Source organism: Scyliorhinus canicula, chromosome 26 (assembly GCF_902713615.1).
Source record: "Scyliorhinus canicula chromosome 26, sScyCan1.1, whole genome shotgun sequence".
NCBI classification, from domain to species: Eukaryota; Metazoa; Chordata; class Chondrichthyes; order Carcharhiniformes; family Scyliorhinidae; genus Scyliorhinus; species Scyliorhinus canicula.
In genome coordinates, this window is record NC_052171.1 from 3,985,796 (window position 1) to 4,001,215 (window position 15,420).

A 15,420-nucleotide genomic window follows, 5' to 3' on the forward strand; every position below is an offset into this window, starting at 1 on the left:
TTCTCCCCATGTGTGTGTGCATTTCCTCCGGGTGCGCCGGTTTCCTCCCACAGTCCAAAGATGTGCGGGTTAGTGGATTGGCTATGCTAAATTGTTCTTGGTGTCCAAAAAAGTTAATTGGGGTTACTGAGTTAAGGGAGGGTGGAGGAGGTGAGGGCTTAAGTGGGGTGCTCTTTCCAAGGGCCAGTGCAGACTCGATGGGCCAAATGGCCTCCTTTTGCACTGTACATTCTATGATTTACGCACACAGTTGTTTTATTAAAATGGCGTCAGTGCCCTTTGTTGATGCCAAGAGCTCGCTGCTCAGAAACCCTGTGACCTACTTGCTGAGAGAGTAAATTCACCAATCCTGCACTCTCAGAATAGCTTCGAACTGAAACACCAACCCACACTCCTACTGGGAACACGGGATGGCTGAATACATCTTGGGGAAACTGAATTAAGGTTTAATGTTTGTGATTTGTTTCTTGTGATGTGGAGGATCCTGGTTTTATTCAACCTAACTTTTGATTTAAATTTTCTGTATCGGCACAGTTGTCACACATTAAACACGCCTGGGTGCCTCCTCACCAATATCAGTGAAATGCTTTGCCAAGCACAGCCTTCCAAGTACAATAGGAGCCAGTGAAAGTCTTCAAAAGTGGACTTTCATCTGGAGATTAAAACTTGAATCACACCGAATTCGGGCAAGTGATGAGGAAAAGAGTATGATTGTGTGCATTGGAGTGCATTGGAGTGCAGTGGAGCTGAACTAATACTCCTTGTTAGTGCAAACATTGGCGTGATAAAACCAGCCAGAAAGTCCTGTTCAAGTTGTATTTTCCTGCAACTGCACTGACATGCCAAGAATACAAACAAGGTGCCGTGGCTGAGAGAGAGTTACAGACATCTACCAGGTTATAATCACAGACTGCAATGGTTTACACTCTGTGCCCAGAGAGGCAGCTGCAGCCTTGATTTTGTTCCCAGTCGTTTTTAGTGTGAACTGCAATTGGTTTTTTTTAACAAAAATACTCCATTGCTATTTTGGGTGGTGTTGTTACTGTAAGGGAGGTTTTCCACACTGCTTCCTAACTCTCACTGTTAAGAACCATGTGTTGGCTACACCTGCTGCACATGAAGCCTCAGCAGATCCCATCTGATGTGACATGCCATGAAGCTGTGGCACTTCAAATTCTTGCTTAATTTAATGAAACAAAACCTTTTTTATGTTTTCATAAATTTAGAGGAGCCAATTATTTTTTTTCCAATTCAGGGGCAATTTAGCGTGGCCAATCCACCTAACCTGCACATTTTGGGTTGTGGGGATGAAACCCACGCAGACATGGGGAGAATGTGCAAACTCCACACGGACAGTGACCCAGGACCGGGATTCAAACCCAGGTCCTCAGTGCCGCAGTCCCAGTGCTTACCACTGCGCTACATGCCGCCTAATGAAAGAAAACCTGACACGCAAGCGTCGGAGTTTAGTAGGTACAAAGTGTATGCGGTGATAAGGTAGTGACTCTTGGGTTTGCCCATCAAAATGTTTTACAACAGGGGTTTATATGTGACTGCTCATGGGAAGCAAGTGACTAATTAAGGATGAAAACACTTTTCGAGAAAAAAAAAACACAAGAGTATTCATTATGTAATGCCAATGACCTCTGTGATATGTAGATAGAACACTTCTGTGCTTTGTTTTGTATAATATTTTGGCGTTACTAAGCTTTCTGCAAAGAAATTGCAGCGCTTACACATCTTCTATAACGACGTAAATTGGAGTGGAGAATTTATTTTTGCACAGCCAGGAGTGTTACACCCTGTAATGCAAAACATATTATCTTCACGATGCTAAACGCCCCTCTCAAATAACCTCAGAATCCCGTGTGTGCCAATGGGCTGGTTCAGCTCACTGAGCTAAATCGCTGGCTTTTAGAGCAGACCAAGCAGGCCAGCAGCACGGTTCGATTCCGTACCAACCTCCCCGGACAGGCGCCGGAATGTGGCGGCTAGGGGCTTTTCACAGTAACTTCATTGAAGCCTACTCGTGACAATAAGCGATTTTCATTTCATTTTTCAAAAGACAGCATTGAGTATTTAACTGTATTTCCGCGAACCAAACAAATCTGTGCTGTACCCACTCGCTCTCCTGCCTCCAGTTTCCCTGAAGGCCAAACTTGCATATCGTATTCCAACTGCAGCCCTGGGAAGAGATTATAGACTGACCATTACATTCCGGCTTTTATATCCTGCACCTCTTGCCACAAGACTTGCGTAGGCTTTACCTGCCTTCCCTGCTCCTTTTGACATCTTCTGAAACTGAATCCCCTCCAAACCCTCCAGTCTTGCCAGTGACCCAGACTTTCACCACACCAAGAACACACTCGTCAACTGCAATGTGTCAGCTGACATTGAGTTTCATCTGCCACTTCTTCCTTATAGCCTATTCCTCTCTCTCTGATCGGTATTCCCTGTACCCTTTGACCTCTGAATTGTTTGCTGTTCTCGCCAACAAATTTAGTCAGCAGTGTGGAGCACAATTTGTAATATCAGTGGCGGCGTGAGACAGCAGAAGAACAGAAACTGATGGGGCACCGCCTCCATTCTGACAAACTGCCCTCAACTGTTTAGAAAGGAGGAAATGGAGAATGGGATTTTGGAGTCCAATTTGCTGTTCTCCCTTTGGTTTGATCTTCTCCAACAGTCTTCTTGCGTGGACCTTGCCAAAGACATTGCAATACTTTTTTCTCCATCCATTGTAACTGTCAGCTCCTGGGGAGCTATGATCTTTAAGGATGATCTTTTCTGAAATCTATATCGGTTGCTGCTGGTTATTTTTCCTTTCTGTAGATATTCCTCAATTTCCTGTCTAACACGAGCCATTACCCAGGTTAATTGTCTATACTGTTGAGAATGGGCACTGTGCCTACTACTCTCAATCCTCAGCCTCAATAGAAACCCAAGATATAATTTCTAGGGGCCTCAAAAGACATTTCTCCCCAGTTTTTCCTATTCCACTCCCTCTTCCCACGGATCCCAGGATATTTCCCATAAGAAATTGGAACATGAGTCCTATTTGACTGTTCGAGCCTGGTCCACCATTCAACATCACTGTTGATCTTCTACCTCCAAGTTCCCTTCCCATGTTCACCTTGTATGCTTTAATTCTTGAGTATCAAAGATCTATTGACGTTGGTCTTGAATATACTTTTTCTTTAAATGTAGAGTACCTAATTATTCTTTTCTCCAATTAAGAGGTAATTTAGCGGGGCCAATCCACCTAACTTGCACGTCTTTGGGTTGTGGGGGTGATGCACCATCGATTGCACGCGAGGCGAGTGATTTACCAATGTCAGGCTTTAATTAACTAGAACACAGCCTGGCGATCGTCTACAGTGGAAAGGAACGATCGTCAGGCTTCTGAGCATTTATACCTCGTTGATAGAGGCGTGGTTAACTCAGCCTCTCGGCCAATCGGTCGAGAGGCACATGACCGACCAGGGCCAATGGTAAGCCGACGTTCTGGCCCAATGGCAGACGAGTATGCAGATCATATCATCACAGGGGGTGAGACCCACGCAGACACGGGGAGAATGTGCAAACTCCACACGGATAGTGACCCAGGGCCGGGATTCAATCACGGGTCCTCGGTGCCGTAGGATGCAGTGCTAACCACTGTGCCGTGTGACGCCATGTCTTGAATGCACTTAACAGTGCAGGAGGAGAGAATTCCCTTGACTCTCAACCCTTTGAATGATAACATTTCTCCTCATCTAAGTCCTGCGACTCTGAGCAACAATTCTTGACTCCCCAACCAGGAGAAATATCCTCTCATCATCAACCCTCCTGCCCCCTAAGAGTCTATTCGTCAAGTCAAGTCAGATTTTGAAGTTTTGTCCTGATTTTTAGCTGAATTAATTTCTTTAGTCATTTGTTTGTTAACCTTTTCCGGTTTTACCTCCTCTCCACCATGCTTCTCTACTGTCCAGTTTTTCAGCTCGTCTTCAGATGCACGATATTAAAAGAGCAGTAATTTGAGGCAGCATTTCATGCATTGTTGTGATGGGTTGTCAGAGGTGAATGTCAGTGAGCTCATACAGCTGATACAGAACAAGATGCCAAGGCTCTATAGAATGACCCAGGGAGGGGTACAGTAAAAGAGGTTGATGTAGGGTGCTTCCATTCCATTCCTCACCAGAGATTGACCAGATTTTAAAAAAATCAAGTGATGGTAAATAATGAAGGAATACCCAGAAAGGAAAGAGGTCACATTGTCATCAAGGCATGAGTGAACTGAGCAACTGAGGATTGACAATTTATTTCACTTTGCCATTTAAAAAAAAAAACCAATGCAAAGCAAATCTATATCCTTTTTCTACAATGAAATTGTCCACTGATGCATCTTGGGATGATACAATACTCAGTGTACAATGTTAGAAAAGGTTTGGGGAACTGAAAAATGAGCAGCAACTGTATTCCTTAATGATACTCATTTCCATCTGTATTATCCACTATTTACCCAAAGTTCCCCAACATCTTCTCTCTGATTTATCTGACTGGGTTTCCTTTTTCTTAGAGGAGAATTTCAACTGGGCCCTAAGATTACTATTGACGATGAGCTTTCTGTACATCAGATGTAATCTGGTTTGGTGCTGCCCTCTGCTGCTCTGCACGCTTATTGAAATATGGAAGTTTGCCTGATCACTCGCTGCTTGCGTGCCTCCTGTGGTCAAGACATGGTCTGTGCAGAAAGTTTAGCTTTTGACTTGAGTGATAGATTTCAACAATTTCCAAATGTATTATACCTGTTAGCTCCACAGCTAACTATTCCAATGCTCTTCTGACTGGTTTCCAATCTTCCAACCTACATTAGCTTGAGTTCATCCAAAGCTCTGCTGCCTGTATCCAAACATGTACAAATCTCATTCACCCATCAGCCCATGTGCTCGCTGACGTATATTGGCTTCCGATCTGGCAATACCTTGATTTTAAAATTCATGTCTTAGTTTTCCAATGCCTCTCCCCTCTCTATCTCTGAGCTCCTTCAGCCCCACAACCCTCCCTGCTCTTCTGAGTCTGGGACTTTGAACATGCCTGATTTTCATGCCTCCAGCACTGGATGGGGCTTCGGCTGCCTGGGCCCTAGGCTGTAGAATTCCCTCCCTATACCACTTTCCCCTTTTACCTTACACTCCCCTTTTAATTTACATAGATTTCAAAATGCTTCTGCTCACCACTTCTCTGTCTTTACATAGAATTTACAGTGCAGAAGGAGGCCATTCGGCCCATCGAGTCTGCACCGGCTCTTGGAAAGAGCACCCTACCCAAGGTCAACACCTCCACCCTATCCCCATAACCCAGTAACCCCACCTAACACTAAGGGCAATTTTGGACACTAAGGGCAATTTATCATGGCCAATGCACCTAACCTGCACATCTTTTGGACTGTGGGAGGAAACCGGAGCACCCGGAGGAAACCCACGCACACACGGGGAGGATGTGCAGACTCCGCACGACAGTGACCCAAGCCGGAATCGAACCTGGGACCCTGGAGCTGTGAAGCAATTATGCTATCCACAATGCTACCGTGCTGTCCTGAACCATTGTTGAGAGTGAAGCCTCTGGAAGTGAGCAGCAAGGCCGCAAACTGAGGAGAATAAAAGTGCGGAGAATAAAACTGCTCGACAGCCAGGGAGAATAGGCCACACATTGGAGTTAGAGTGCCAGAGGCTGCTCCACAATGGCACTAATTGGGTCACCTGAGAAACGCCATTAAAACAAATTTCACGACACTCAATGAGATTGCAAGCTCCATTAACTTGCCGATGTAAATGAAGCAATGTAAAATCAGGCCAACATTATATGGGGACTTACTATATCACTAATACAGTGAAGTAACACCAATCCCTATGAAACTCCACAAATAAACTGGCAGCACAAAGGCAGCAGGGTAGCATGGTGGTTAGCATAAATGCTTCACAGCTCCAGGGTCCCAGGTTCGATTCCCGGCTGGGTCACTGTCTGTGTGGAGTCTGCACGTCCTCCCCCTGTGTGCGTGGGTTTCCTCCGGGTGCTCCGGTTTCCTCCCACAATCCAAAGATGTGCGGGTTAGGTGGATTGGCCATGATAAATTGCCCGTAGTGTCCTAATAAAAGTAAGGTTAAGGGGGGGGGTTGTTGGGTTACGGGTATAGGGTGGATACGTGGGTTTGAGTGGGGTGATCATGGCTCGGCACAACATTGAGGGCTGAAGGGCCTGTTCTGTGCTGTACTGTTCTATGTTCTATGTTCTAAACAGTCGGGAACCACTACACTTCTTCTAACAGAAATTCAACCCGTTCCTTATCTACCCCAGGGTCTGCCTGCTAATCCCACTAAGGACTCAATTTCATAAATCAACTTTGTCAAAGGCTTCCTGGAAATTCAAATATACTATGTCAACAAGGTTAGATTAATCAACCATCCGAGTAATCTCCCCAAAATATTTCAACCAGGCTGGTGTGAACCTTTTACTAAATCCAGACCTTGCCCTATTAAGACTCCCAAACATAAAGAAATGGATTGATTGTTCAAATCAGTACCAAAGAAGATTTTTTTTTTACAACAACTCGAAGATGATTAGATTAATACAATCAACCAGAATTGGATTTAAAATCCAACACCCAGAAGCAAAAAGGTCAATTTTGTAAACCTCGCCTACCTCAAGCCACCACAACGCGACAACGGCTTGATTATAAATTCTCATCATTTATAAACTCTATAGCTCAAATTTTGACATTAAAATGGTTTTAATTATATTGATTAACATTTGTGTAGAGAAATTAAATCACTTTGCTGCAGGGGACAATTTACTAAACTTCCTTATGATTAATCCTTGTTATTTGTTCTTTTATCATCTCGGGCACACTCGTGGCTGATCGTAACCTGTTCCCGCTTCTCTCCCCCCCCCCCCCCCCCCCCCCCCCCCCCCACCATATTCTTTGACCCCTTTAGTCCCAAGTGCTGTATCTACTCCTTCTTGAAAATCTACATTGTTTTGACCTCAACTGCATTCTGTGGTAGTGATTTCCACAGGCTCACCAGTCTCTGGGTGGAGAAATGTCTCCTCATCCCCGTCATAAATGGTCTACTGCATACCATCCGACCGGGACTCCTGGTTCTGAACACCCCCACCATCGGGAATATCCTTCCTTCATCTGGACTGTCTAGACCTGTTAGAAATATCTATATACCTGTGAGATCACCCCTCATTCTCCTGAACTCGAGTGAATATAATCCTAACCGACTCAATCTCTCCTCATAAATCAGTCCTGCCATCTGCCTGGTAAACGTTCTCTGCACTCCCTCAAGAGCAAGAGCATCCTCCCTGAGATGAAGAGGCCAGAACTGCACAGTATTTCAGGAGTGGTCTCACCAAGGCCCTGAATAATTGCAGCAAGGCAACCTCTGTTCCTGTTATCTAATCCTTTTGCTATAAAGGCCAAAATATCATTTGCCTTTTTTACTGTCTGCTGCACTTTGATGCTTGCTTTCAGTGACTGCTGCACAAGTACACCCAAGTCTCGTTGCACATTCCCCTCTCTCAATCTATCACCATTCAGATAATAAACTGCCATCCTGTTCTTGTTTCCAAAGTGAATAACATTTATCCACATTATACTGCATCTGCCATGCATTTTGCCACTCATTCAACTTGTCCAAATCCCGCTAAAACATCTCTTCCATTATTCTCCTCCTAACTCACCCTCCCATCCAGATTTGTGTCACCTGCAAATTGGTGGTTATGTTTTGTGGAATTGTCAATGAGATTGTGTTCTGCAAAGTGACCTGAATGATGAAGAATTACATACATAATACCTACCAACATCTCTGTGATGCCTCAAAACCTTTCACATGTAATCTGTCACTGTGGGGGGGGGGGGGGGGGGGGGGGCGCGGCACCTGCCGCTGAGGACCCGGGTTCGAATCCCGGTCATGGGTCACTGTCCGTGTGGAGTTTGCATATACTCTCCGTGTCTGCATGGGTTTCACCTCCACAACCCAAAGATCTGCAGGCTAGGTGGATTGGCCACGCTAAATGGCCCCTGAATTGGGGGGGGGGGGGGGAAATAATTGGGTATTCTAAATTTTTTTTAAAAAGTCACTGAAGTGCAGTGATGGGTGTGCGAGCAAATGTAGGTCCTTTAATCAAGTGCAGCGATTTCTTTTTTAAATTTCAAGTAGCCAATTAATTTTTTCCAATTAAGGGCAATTTAACGTGGCCAATCCACCTACCCTGCACATCTTTGGGTTGTGGGTTGAAACCCACGCAGACACACGGAGAATGTGCAAAATCCACACGGACAGTGACCCAGGGCCGGGATCAAATCTGAGACCTCGGTGCCGCGAGGCAGCAGTGCTAACCACTGTGCTGCTCGAGTCAAACGGAAGAGATGAACATTGGTTATGTCGCCTGCATTGATAGAACATAGAACATAGAACATAGAACGATACAGCGCAGTACAGGCCCTTCGGCCCTCAATGTTGCACCGACATGGAAAAAAACTAAAGGCCATCTAACCTACACTATGCCATTATCATCCATATGCTTATCCAATAAACTTTTAAATGCCCTCAATGTTGGCGAGTTCACTACTGTTGCAGGTAGGGCATTCCACGGCCTCACCACTCTTTGCGTAAAAAACCCACCTCTGACCTCTGTCCTATATCTATTACCCTTCAATTTAAGGCTATGTCCCCTCGTGATAGCCACCTCCATCCGCGGGAGAAGGCTCTCGCTGTCCACCCTATCTAACCCTCTGATCATTTTGTATGCCTCTATTAGGTCACCTCTTAACCTTCTTCTCTCTAACGAAAACAACCTCAAGTCCATCAGCCTTTCCTCATAAGATTTTCCCTCCATACCAGGCAACATCCTGGTAAATCTCCTCTGCACCCGTTCCAAAGCTTCTACGTCCTTCTTATAATGGGGCGACCAGAACTGTACGCAATACTCCAAATGCGGCCGTACTAGAGTTTTGTACAACTGCAACATGACCTCATGGCTCCGGAACTCAATCCCTCTACCAATAAAGGCCATCACACCATAGGCCTTCTTCACAACCCTATCAACCTGGGTGGCAACTTTCAGGGATCTATGTACATGGACACCGAGATCCCTCTGCTCATCCACACTACCAAGAATTTTACCATTAGCCAAATATTCCGCATTCCTGTTATTCTTTCCAAAGTGAATCACCTCACACTTCTCCACATTAAACTCCATTTGCCACCTCTCAGCCCAGCTCTGCAGCTTATCTATGTCCCTCTGTAACCTGCAACATCCTTCCGCACTGTCTACAACTCCACCGACTTTAGTGTCGTCTGCAAATTTACTTACCCATCCTTCTGCTCCCTCCTCTAGGTCATTTATAAAAATGACAAACAGCAACGGCCCCAGAACAGATCCTTGTGGTACGCCACTCGTAACTGAACTCCATTCTGAACATTTCCCATCAACCACCACTCTCTGTCTTCTTTCAACTAGCCAATTTCTGATCCACATCTCTAAATCACCCTCAATCCCCAGCCTCCGTATTTTCTGCAATAGCCGACCGTGGGGAACCTTATCAAACGCTTTACTGAAATCCATATACACCACATCAACTGCTTTACCCTCGTCCACCTGTTCAGTCACCTTCTCAAAGAACTCGATAAGGTTTGTGAGGCATGACCTACCCTTCACAAAACCATGCTGACTATCCCTAATCATATTATTCCTATCTAGATGATTATAAATCGTATCTTTATAATCCTCTCCAAGACTTTACCCACCACAGATGTTAGGCTCACCGGCCTATAGTTACCGGGGTTATCTCTACTCCCCTTCTTGAACAAAGGGACCACATTTGCTATCCTCCAGTCCTCTGGCACTATTCCTGTAGCCAATGATGACCTAAAAATCAAAGCCAAAGGCTCAGCAATCTCTTCCCTGGCTTCCCAGAGAATCCTAGGATAAATCCCATCAGGCCCCGGGGACTTATCTATTTTCACCTTGTCCAGAATTGCCAACACTTCTTCCCTACTCACCTCAATGCCATCTATTCTAATAGCCTGGGTCTCGGCATTCTCCTCCACAATATTATCTTTTTCCTGACTGAATACTGACAAAAAGTATTCATTTAGTATCTCGCTTATCTCCTCAGCCTCCACACACAACTTCCCACCACTGTCCTTGACTGGCCCTACTCTTACCCTAGTCATTCTTTTATTCCTGACATACCTATAGAAAGCTTTTGGGTTTTCCTTGATCCTACCTGCCAAAGACTTCTCATGTCCCCTCCTTGCTCGTCTTAGCTCTCTCTTTAGATCCTTCCTCGCTTCCCTGTAACTATCAAGCGCCCCAACTGAAACTTCACGCCTCATCTTCACATAGGCCTCCTTTTTCCTCTTAACAAGAGATTCCACTTCTTTGGTAAACCACGGTTCCCTCACTCTACCCTTTCCTCCCTGTCTGACTGGTACGTACTGATCAAGAACACGCAATAGCTGTCCCTTGAACAAGCTCCACATATCCAGTGTGCCCAACCCTTGCAGCCTACTTCTCCAACCTACACATCCTAAGTCATGTCTAATGGCATCATAATTGCCCTTCCCCCAGCTATAACTCTTGCCCTGCGGGGTATACTTATCCCTTTCCATCACTAATGTAAAGGTCACCGAATTGTGGTCACTGTCTCCAAAGTGTTCACTTACCTCCAGATCTAACACCTGGCCTGGTTCATTACCCAAAACCAAATCCAAAGTGGCCTCACCTCTTGTTGGCCTGTCAACATATTGTTTCAAAAAACCCTCCTGCACACATTGTACAAAGAACGACCCATCCAATGTACTCGAACTATATCTTTTCCAGTCAATATTAGGAAAGTTAAAGTCTCCCATAACAACTACCCTGTTACTTTCGCTCTTTTCCAGAATCATCTTCGCCATCCTTTCCTCTACATCTCTAGAACTATTAGGTGGCCTATAGAAAACTCCCAGCAGGGTGACCTCTCCTTTCCTGTTTCTAACCTCAGCCCATACTACCTCGGAAGAAGAGTCCCCATCTTGCACCCTTTCTGCCACCGTAATACTGTCCTTGACTAGCAGCGCCACACCTCCCCCTCTTTTGCCCCCTTCTCTGACTTTACTAAAGCACCTAAACCCCGGAACCTGCAACAACCATTCCTGTCCCTGCTCTATCCATGTCTCTGAAATGGCCACAACATCGAAGTCCCAGGTACCAACCCATGCTGCCAGTTCCCCTACCTTATTTCGTATACTCCTGGCATTGAAATAGACACACTTCAAACCACCTACCTGAACACTGCCGCTTTCCTGCGAAGTCAAATCTGTGCTCCTGACCTCTCTACTCTCAATCTCTCGCACCCCAAAACTACAATCCAGGTTCCCATGCCCCTGCTGAATTAGTTTAAAGCCCCCCAAAGAGTACTAACAAATCTCCCCCCCAGGATATTGGTGCCCCTTAGGTTCAGATGTAGACCATCCTGTCTATAGAGGTCCCACCTTCCCCAGAAAGAGCCCCAGTTATCCAGAAATCTGAATCCCTCCCGCCTGCACCATCCCTGTAGCCACGTGTTTAATTGCTCTCTCTCCCTATTCCTCGTCTCACTATCACGTGGCACGGGCAACAACCCAGAGATAACAACTCTGTTTGTTCTCGCTCTGAGCTTCCATCCTAGCTCCCTAAAGGCCTGCCTGACATCCTTGTCCCCTTTCCTACCTATGTCGTTAGTGCCAATGTGGACTACGACTTGGGGCTGCTCCCCCTCCCCCTTAAGGACCCGAAAAACACGATCCGAGACATCACTTACCCTTGCACCTGGATGATGCCACAACCTTTTAAACTTCACCTCCGTAACACCCCCATCAAACTCTAAATAAAATGAGTGCACTCGATGAAACACTGATTGCATTTCTTGTTTACTAAAAATGTTGTTTGCTTCTTTGCAAGACAAAAGAACAGTGTGACTCCAACACAGTCCCAAGGCACAATTTGAAGCTTGCCAACATTTTAAATACCACAGTGGGGAAAATTGATGGTCAGGCTGTAATTAGATGGGCTGGGCATGTCACATCACATGTCTCTCACACACACACTTTCTAAAGTTTGTGGTTGCGAAGTAAAATCAGCATTGCCCATACTTAGGGCTGTGTTGGAATATAAGCAACTGCCATTGTTTGCTGAGATTTCAGGAGGGTTCACTGGCCTGCTGCTGGAGTTGCAGTGTAGTGGAATTATTGAACCGCTATCTCTTTTTATTGTCAAAGCACTGGCTGAAACCTGCAGTGGCAACTGGAAGGCTCTGTTGTAAACTTCATCAGACTGTGAATGGCAAGCCTTCAATAAGATCAAATCGGCAAACTCTGAAGCAGTCATGACTCAGCAAGCCATCTTGTTTTGCTTTTCCACCAACGAGAGGCGGTGATTATTAACTGGGAACCATCAGCTGAGTGGGCTTAACTTTGTAAGTCTGCCACACGAAATTTCTCATTTAAAGCAGGGCTCCCAGCAGATAAAAGGTATCACTTTCAATGGGTCTCCACAAGCCAAAGTGTACAACCAAGCCACTCCTGCTTTACCGCAATGTGGTGTGTTGTTCTGGGCGTTGTCAGAGGAGATGCATTTAGTTGACCACCTTGTACCTGGTGGTTTGCCAATTGTACACCACCGTCTTTTTTTTAAACAAAAAGCAGCAACAACAATAATTGATCTGGTTGAAGCCCGAAAGGACAAGTTGTTAAAGGCTAGGAAGGAAAAAAAATGAAATTATCGGACCAGGTATGCAAGACAGAATTCCATCCCCATAGTTTCTCTGCAATGCAGGTTGATGAAAGAGAGATGGTAAAGTGGAGCACCACTGCTGGTGGGAGGATGTCATTACAGTGTGACAAGTTTACATCGGCACTTTCTATTTAAAATGTGGTCAATTGTAATGGAAAATGTTGGCCCACGAGTGTTACCAAAGTATGACAATAGGAATTAATTTTAGCAATTGGTATAAGATGTTGAACATGTGCTAAACCATAATTTAGGATAAATAAATTATGGGTTGGTGGACATGAAAGGATATGGGAGTAAGCACAACTTGTCTTTTGAAGAGCTGGCACAGGCATGATGGGCTGAATGGCCTTCACTTGAGAGTTTGCATGATTCTCTGAAAGCCTCCCAAGTTGATTGTGCTTCCTGGGGTTTATAAAGTCAGTATATTTTGAAGGCCCTGAAATTAAAGAAACTTGTTGTGCTCGCAAGATGGTAGTGTTCAAAGTTGAGAAGCAGTATTACATTTTGGAGATGTCACAGCATAATGACTCTTGAGTCAGTTGAGCACGAGAGTGATTTGGTCACATCTTTTATCAGCAGAAAAAATAGGAATATTTTGAAATAAATTTAGAGTACCCAATAATTTTTTCCAAAGGGGCAATTTAACATGGCCAACCCACCTACCCTGCACATCTTTGGATTGTGGGGGTTGAAACCCAAGCAGACACGGGAAGAATGTACAAACTCCACACAGACCGTGACCCTGGGCCGGGATCGAACCCAGGTCCTCGGCGCCGTGAGGCAGCAGTGCTAACTGCGCCACTACCATGCCGCCCGAAAAAATAGGAATGTTTACAGTGGTTTTATGACGCCTCATTGTCTCCTGTTTGGACCACGTGCTGCACAGGTAGAACATTCAATGCTTCTTGTTGAAATTGGCTATTAGCAATATGTCTTCATTCTTTAAAACTCCAGGACGGTCACCCTGCAGCTGTGCGCCCCCCCCCCCCCCCCCCCCCCCCCCCCCCCCCCCGGTTAGAGTTTAACTGCTGTTCTGTTTGTTTTATGAACTTAAACTACTGAGCTGGAGGCAGCTCTCTGTTATTTACGGATGCTGTGTAACTTCATATGCAAGAGCTCATCAACATTAATTAACATTTCACATTTGATAGACAGAAGTGAAAAGTGGCTTTTGTTGCTCACGGAGGGTATGTACTCTTGCTTGCTTCGCGCTCGGCCCAATCAGCTGAGATTCTGTTGCAGCCAGGCCCCATTACCAAACACAAAGACCACTTCCTGGCTGGTGATGCGGCAAAATGACTGCTGGAGCTTGATTTAGTTGGGAAGACAGAAGTCTCAAGAAAACTGCCGGTACATTGACAGTGTATGAAAATTCAAAGACGCTTTCAAGCTATTCCAAAATGGTTCAAGTTACTTCTGATGGCCTAAGCTCTTCACGATAATGTTTAAGCACCTTTTAAAGGTGGTTGGATTGGTGGGAGGGGTGAGGTGTAGTATTGATCAGACTTGACAGGAGAATCATGAACATGGGCCACACAAACAGACAGCAATGGCCAGTGCCTGGTCATCTCAGCAGGTTGTGTATAATACTTTGCTTTTAAAAAAAGAAAAAACAAGACTATGATCTTCGTTTCAGGATGCGGAGCCACTTGAAAGCTGTGACGTCCCCGACATTGCCCACCGGGAGAGACATGCCACTGACGAGGAGAAACTGGCTTCCACGACGACAGTCAGTCAAAAGCCTGGCTGTCAAGAGGTGAAAGCTGAAGTGGAAGAGGACACCGAGTACTTTGAATGCAACAACCAATCGACGACCGCCACTAAACCAGAATTTTCAGCCCCTTCAGAAGGTAAGAGGCCTGTTTTGAAGGGCTTTTGTGCTTTGACCCAAATTGTCTGCACTCCGTTGTCGAACCATCTCCCCCTTGGACATTTGGTGGGTGCACGGTGCCTGAGGTCTCTTGTGCCCAGTCAGCATTTCACATGAACATCCTCGCTTTGCAATCATTTATCCTCAAACTCTCATGTCAAGTGATGATTGGAAAAACTGTTCATGGCAATAAAGACATGAGTAGAAAACCCAGATTGAAAACTTAAGTGCTTCCAACAATAATACAAAGGCAAAAACTTCACTGCTCCCAGTGAATAGGGAATGTTAAGTGCACATTTTCTGCACATCTGAAGAGGTTTCCTGCACTATGTTATAACTACCTCGGTGTAGGTCCTTTCCTGCATAAGAAGAATAGTGGGCTTTAAACTCTGTGAGCCGTCCCAGGGACTGAATTCTGGGCCATACATCAACGTCTTCACCTCCGGGGAAGCAGCAGTGAATTCTCAAGTGGGACTTGCAAGCATTGAAGGGTTCATTGACCATCAGAGCAAACTGCATTTTTAAATCCTTGTTACTCGGGTTATGCAGAACTGGTCCCAAAGACTGAGAGGCCGTATGTATGCTTGGATACTGTCATTAGTGTGCTGGCTGAATGTGAAGGCAAAGCAACCTTGAATAAAAGCTTTTTATCTTGTGCACATTTTCAGTGTTTCATTGTTTTTTCTGAAGGCACTCTGCCTTCTTTGTTACATCAGCTCATTTTGAACGCCTGTTGTGTTTCTTCA

At 45.3% G+C, this 15,420-nt stretch overlaps 1 protein-coding gene across 8 annotated transcripts in view; it reads left to right on the forward strand.

Annotated features, from left to right (window-relative positions):
- Positions 1-15,420, forward strand: part of tacc1 (transforming, acidic coiled-coil containing protein 1) — a 193,038-nt gene that overhangs the window by 145,370 nt on the left and 32,248 nt on the right. For all 8 annotated transcript variants that reach the window (XM_038785139.1, XM_038785133.1, XM_038785132.1 and 5 more), the window contains one exon: positions 14,441-14,654. In XM_038785139.1, the coding sequence (XP_038641067.1) occupies positions 14,441-14,654 (214 nt within the window). The remainder of the gene's footprint in view (positions 1-14,440; positions 14,655-15,420) is intronic.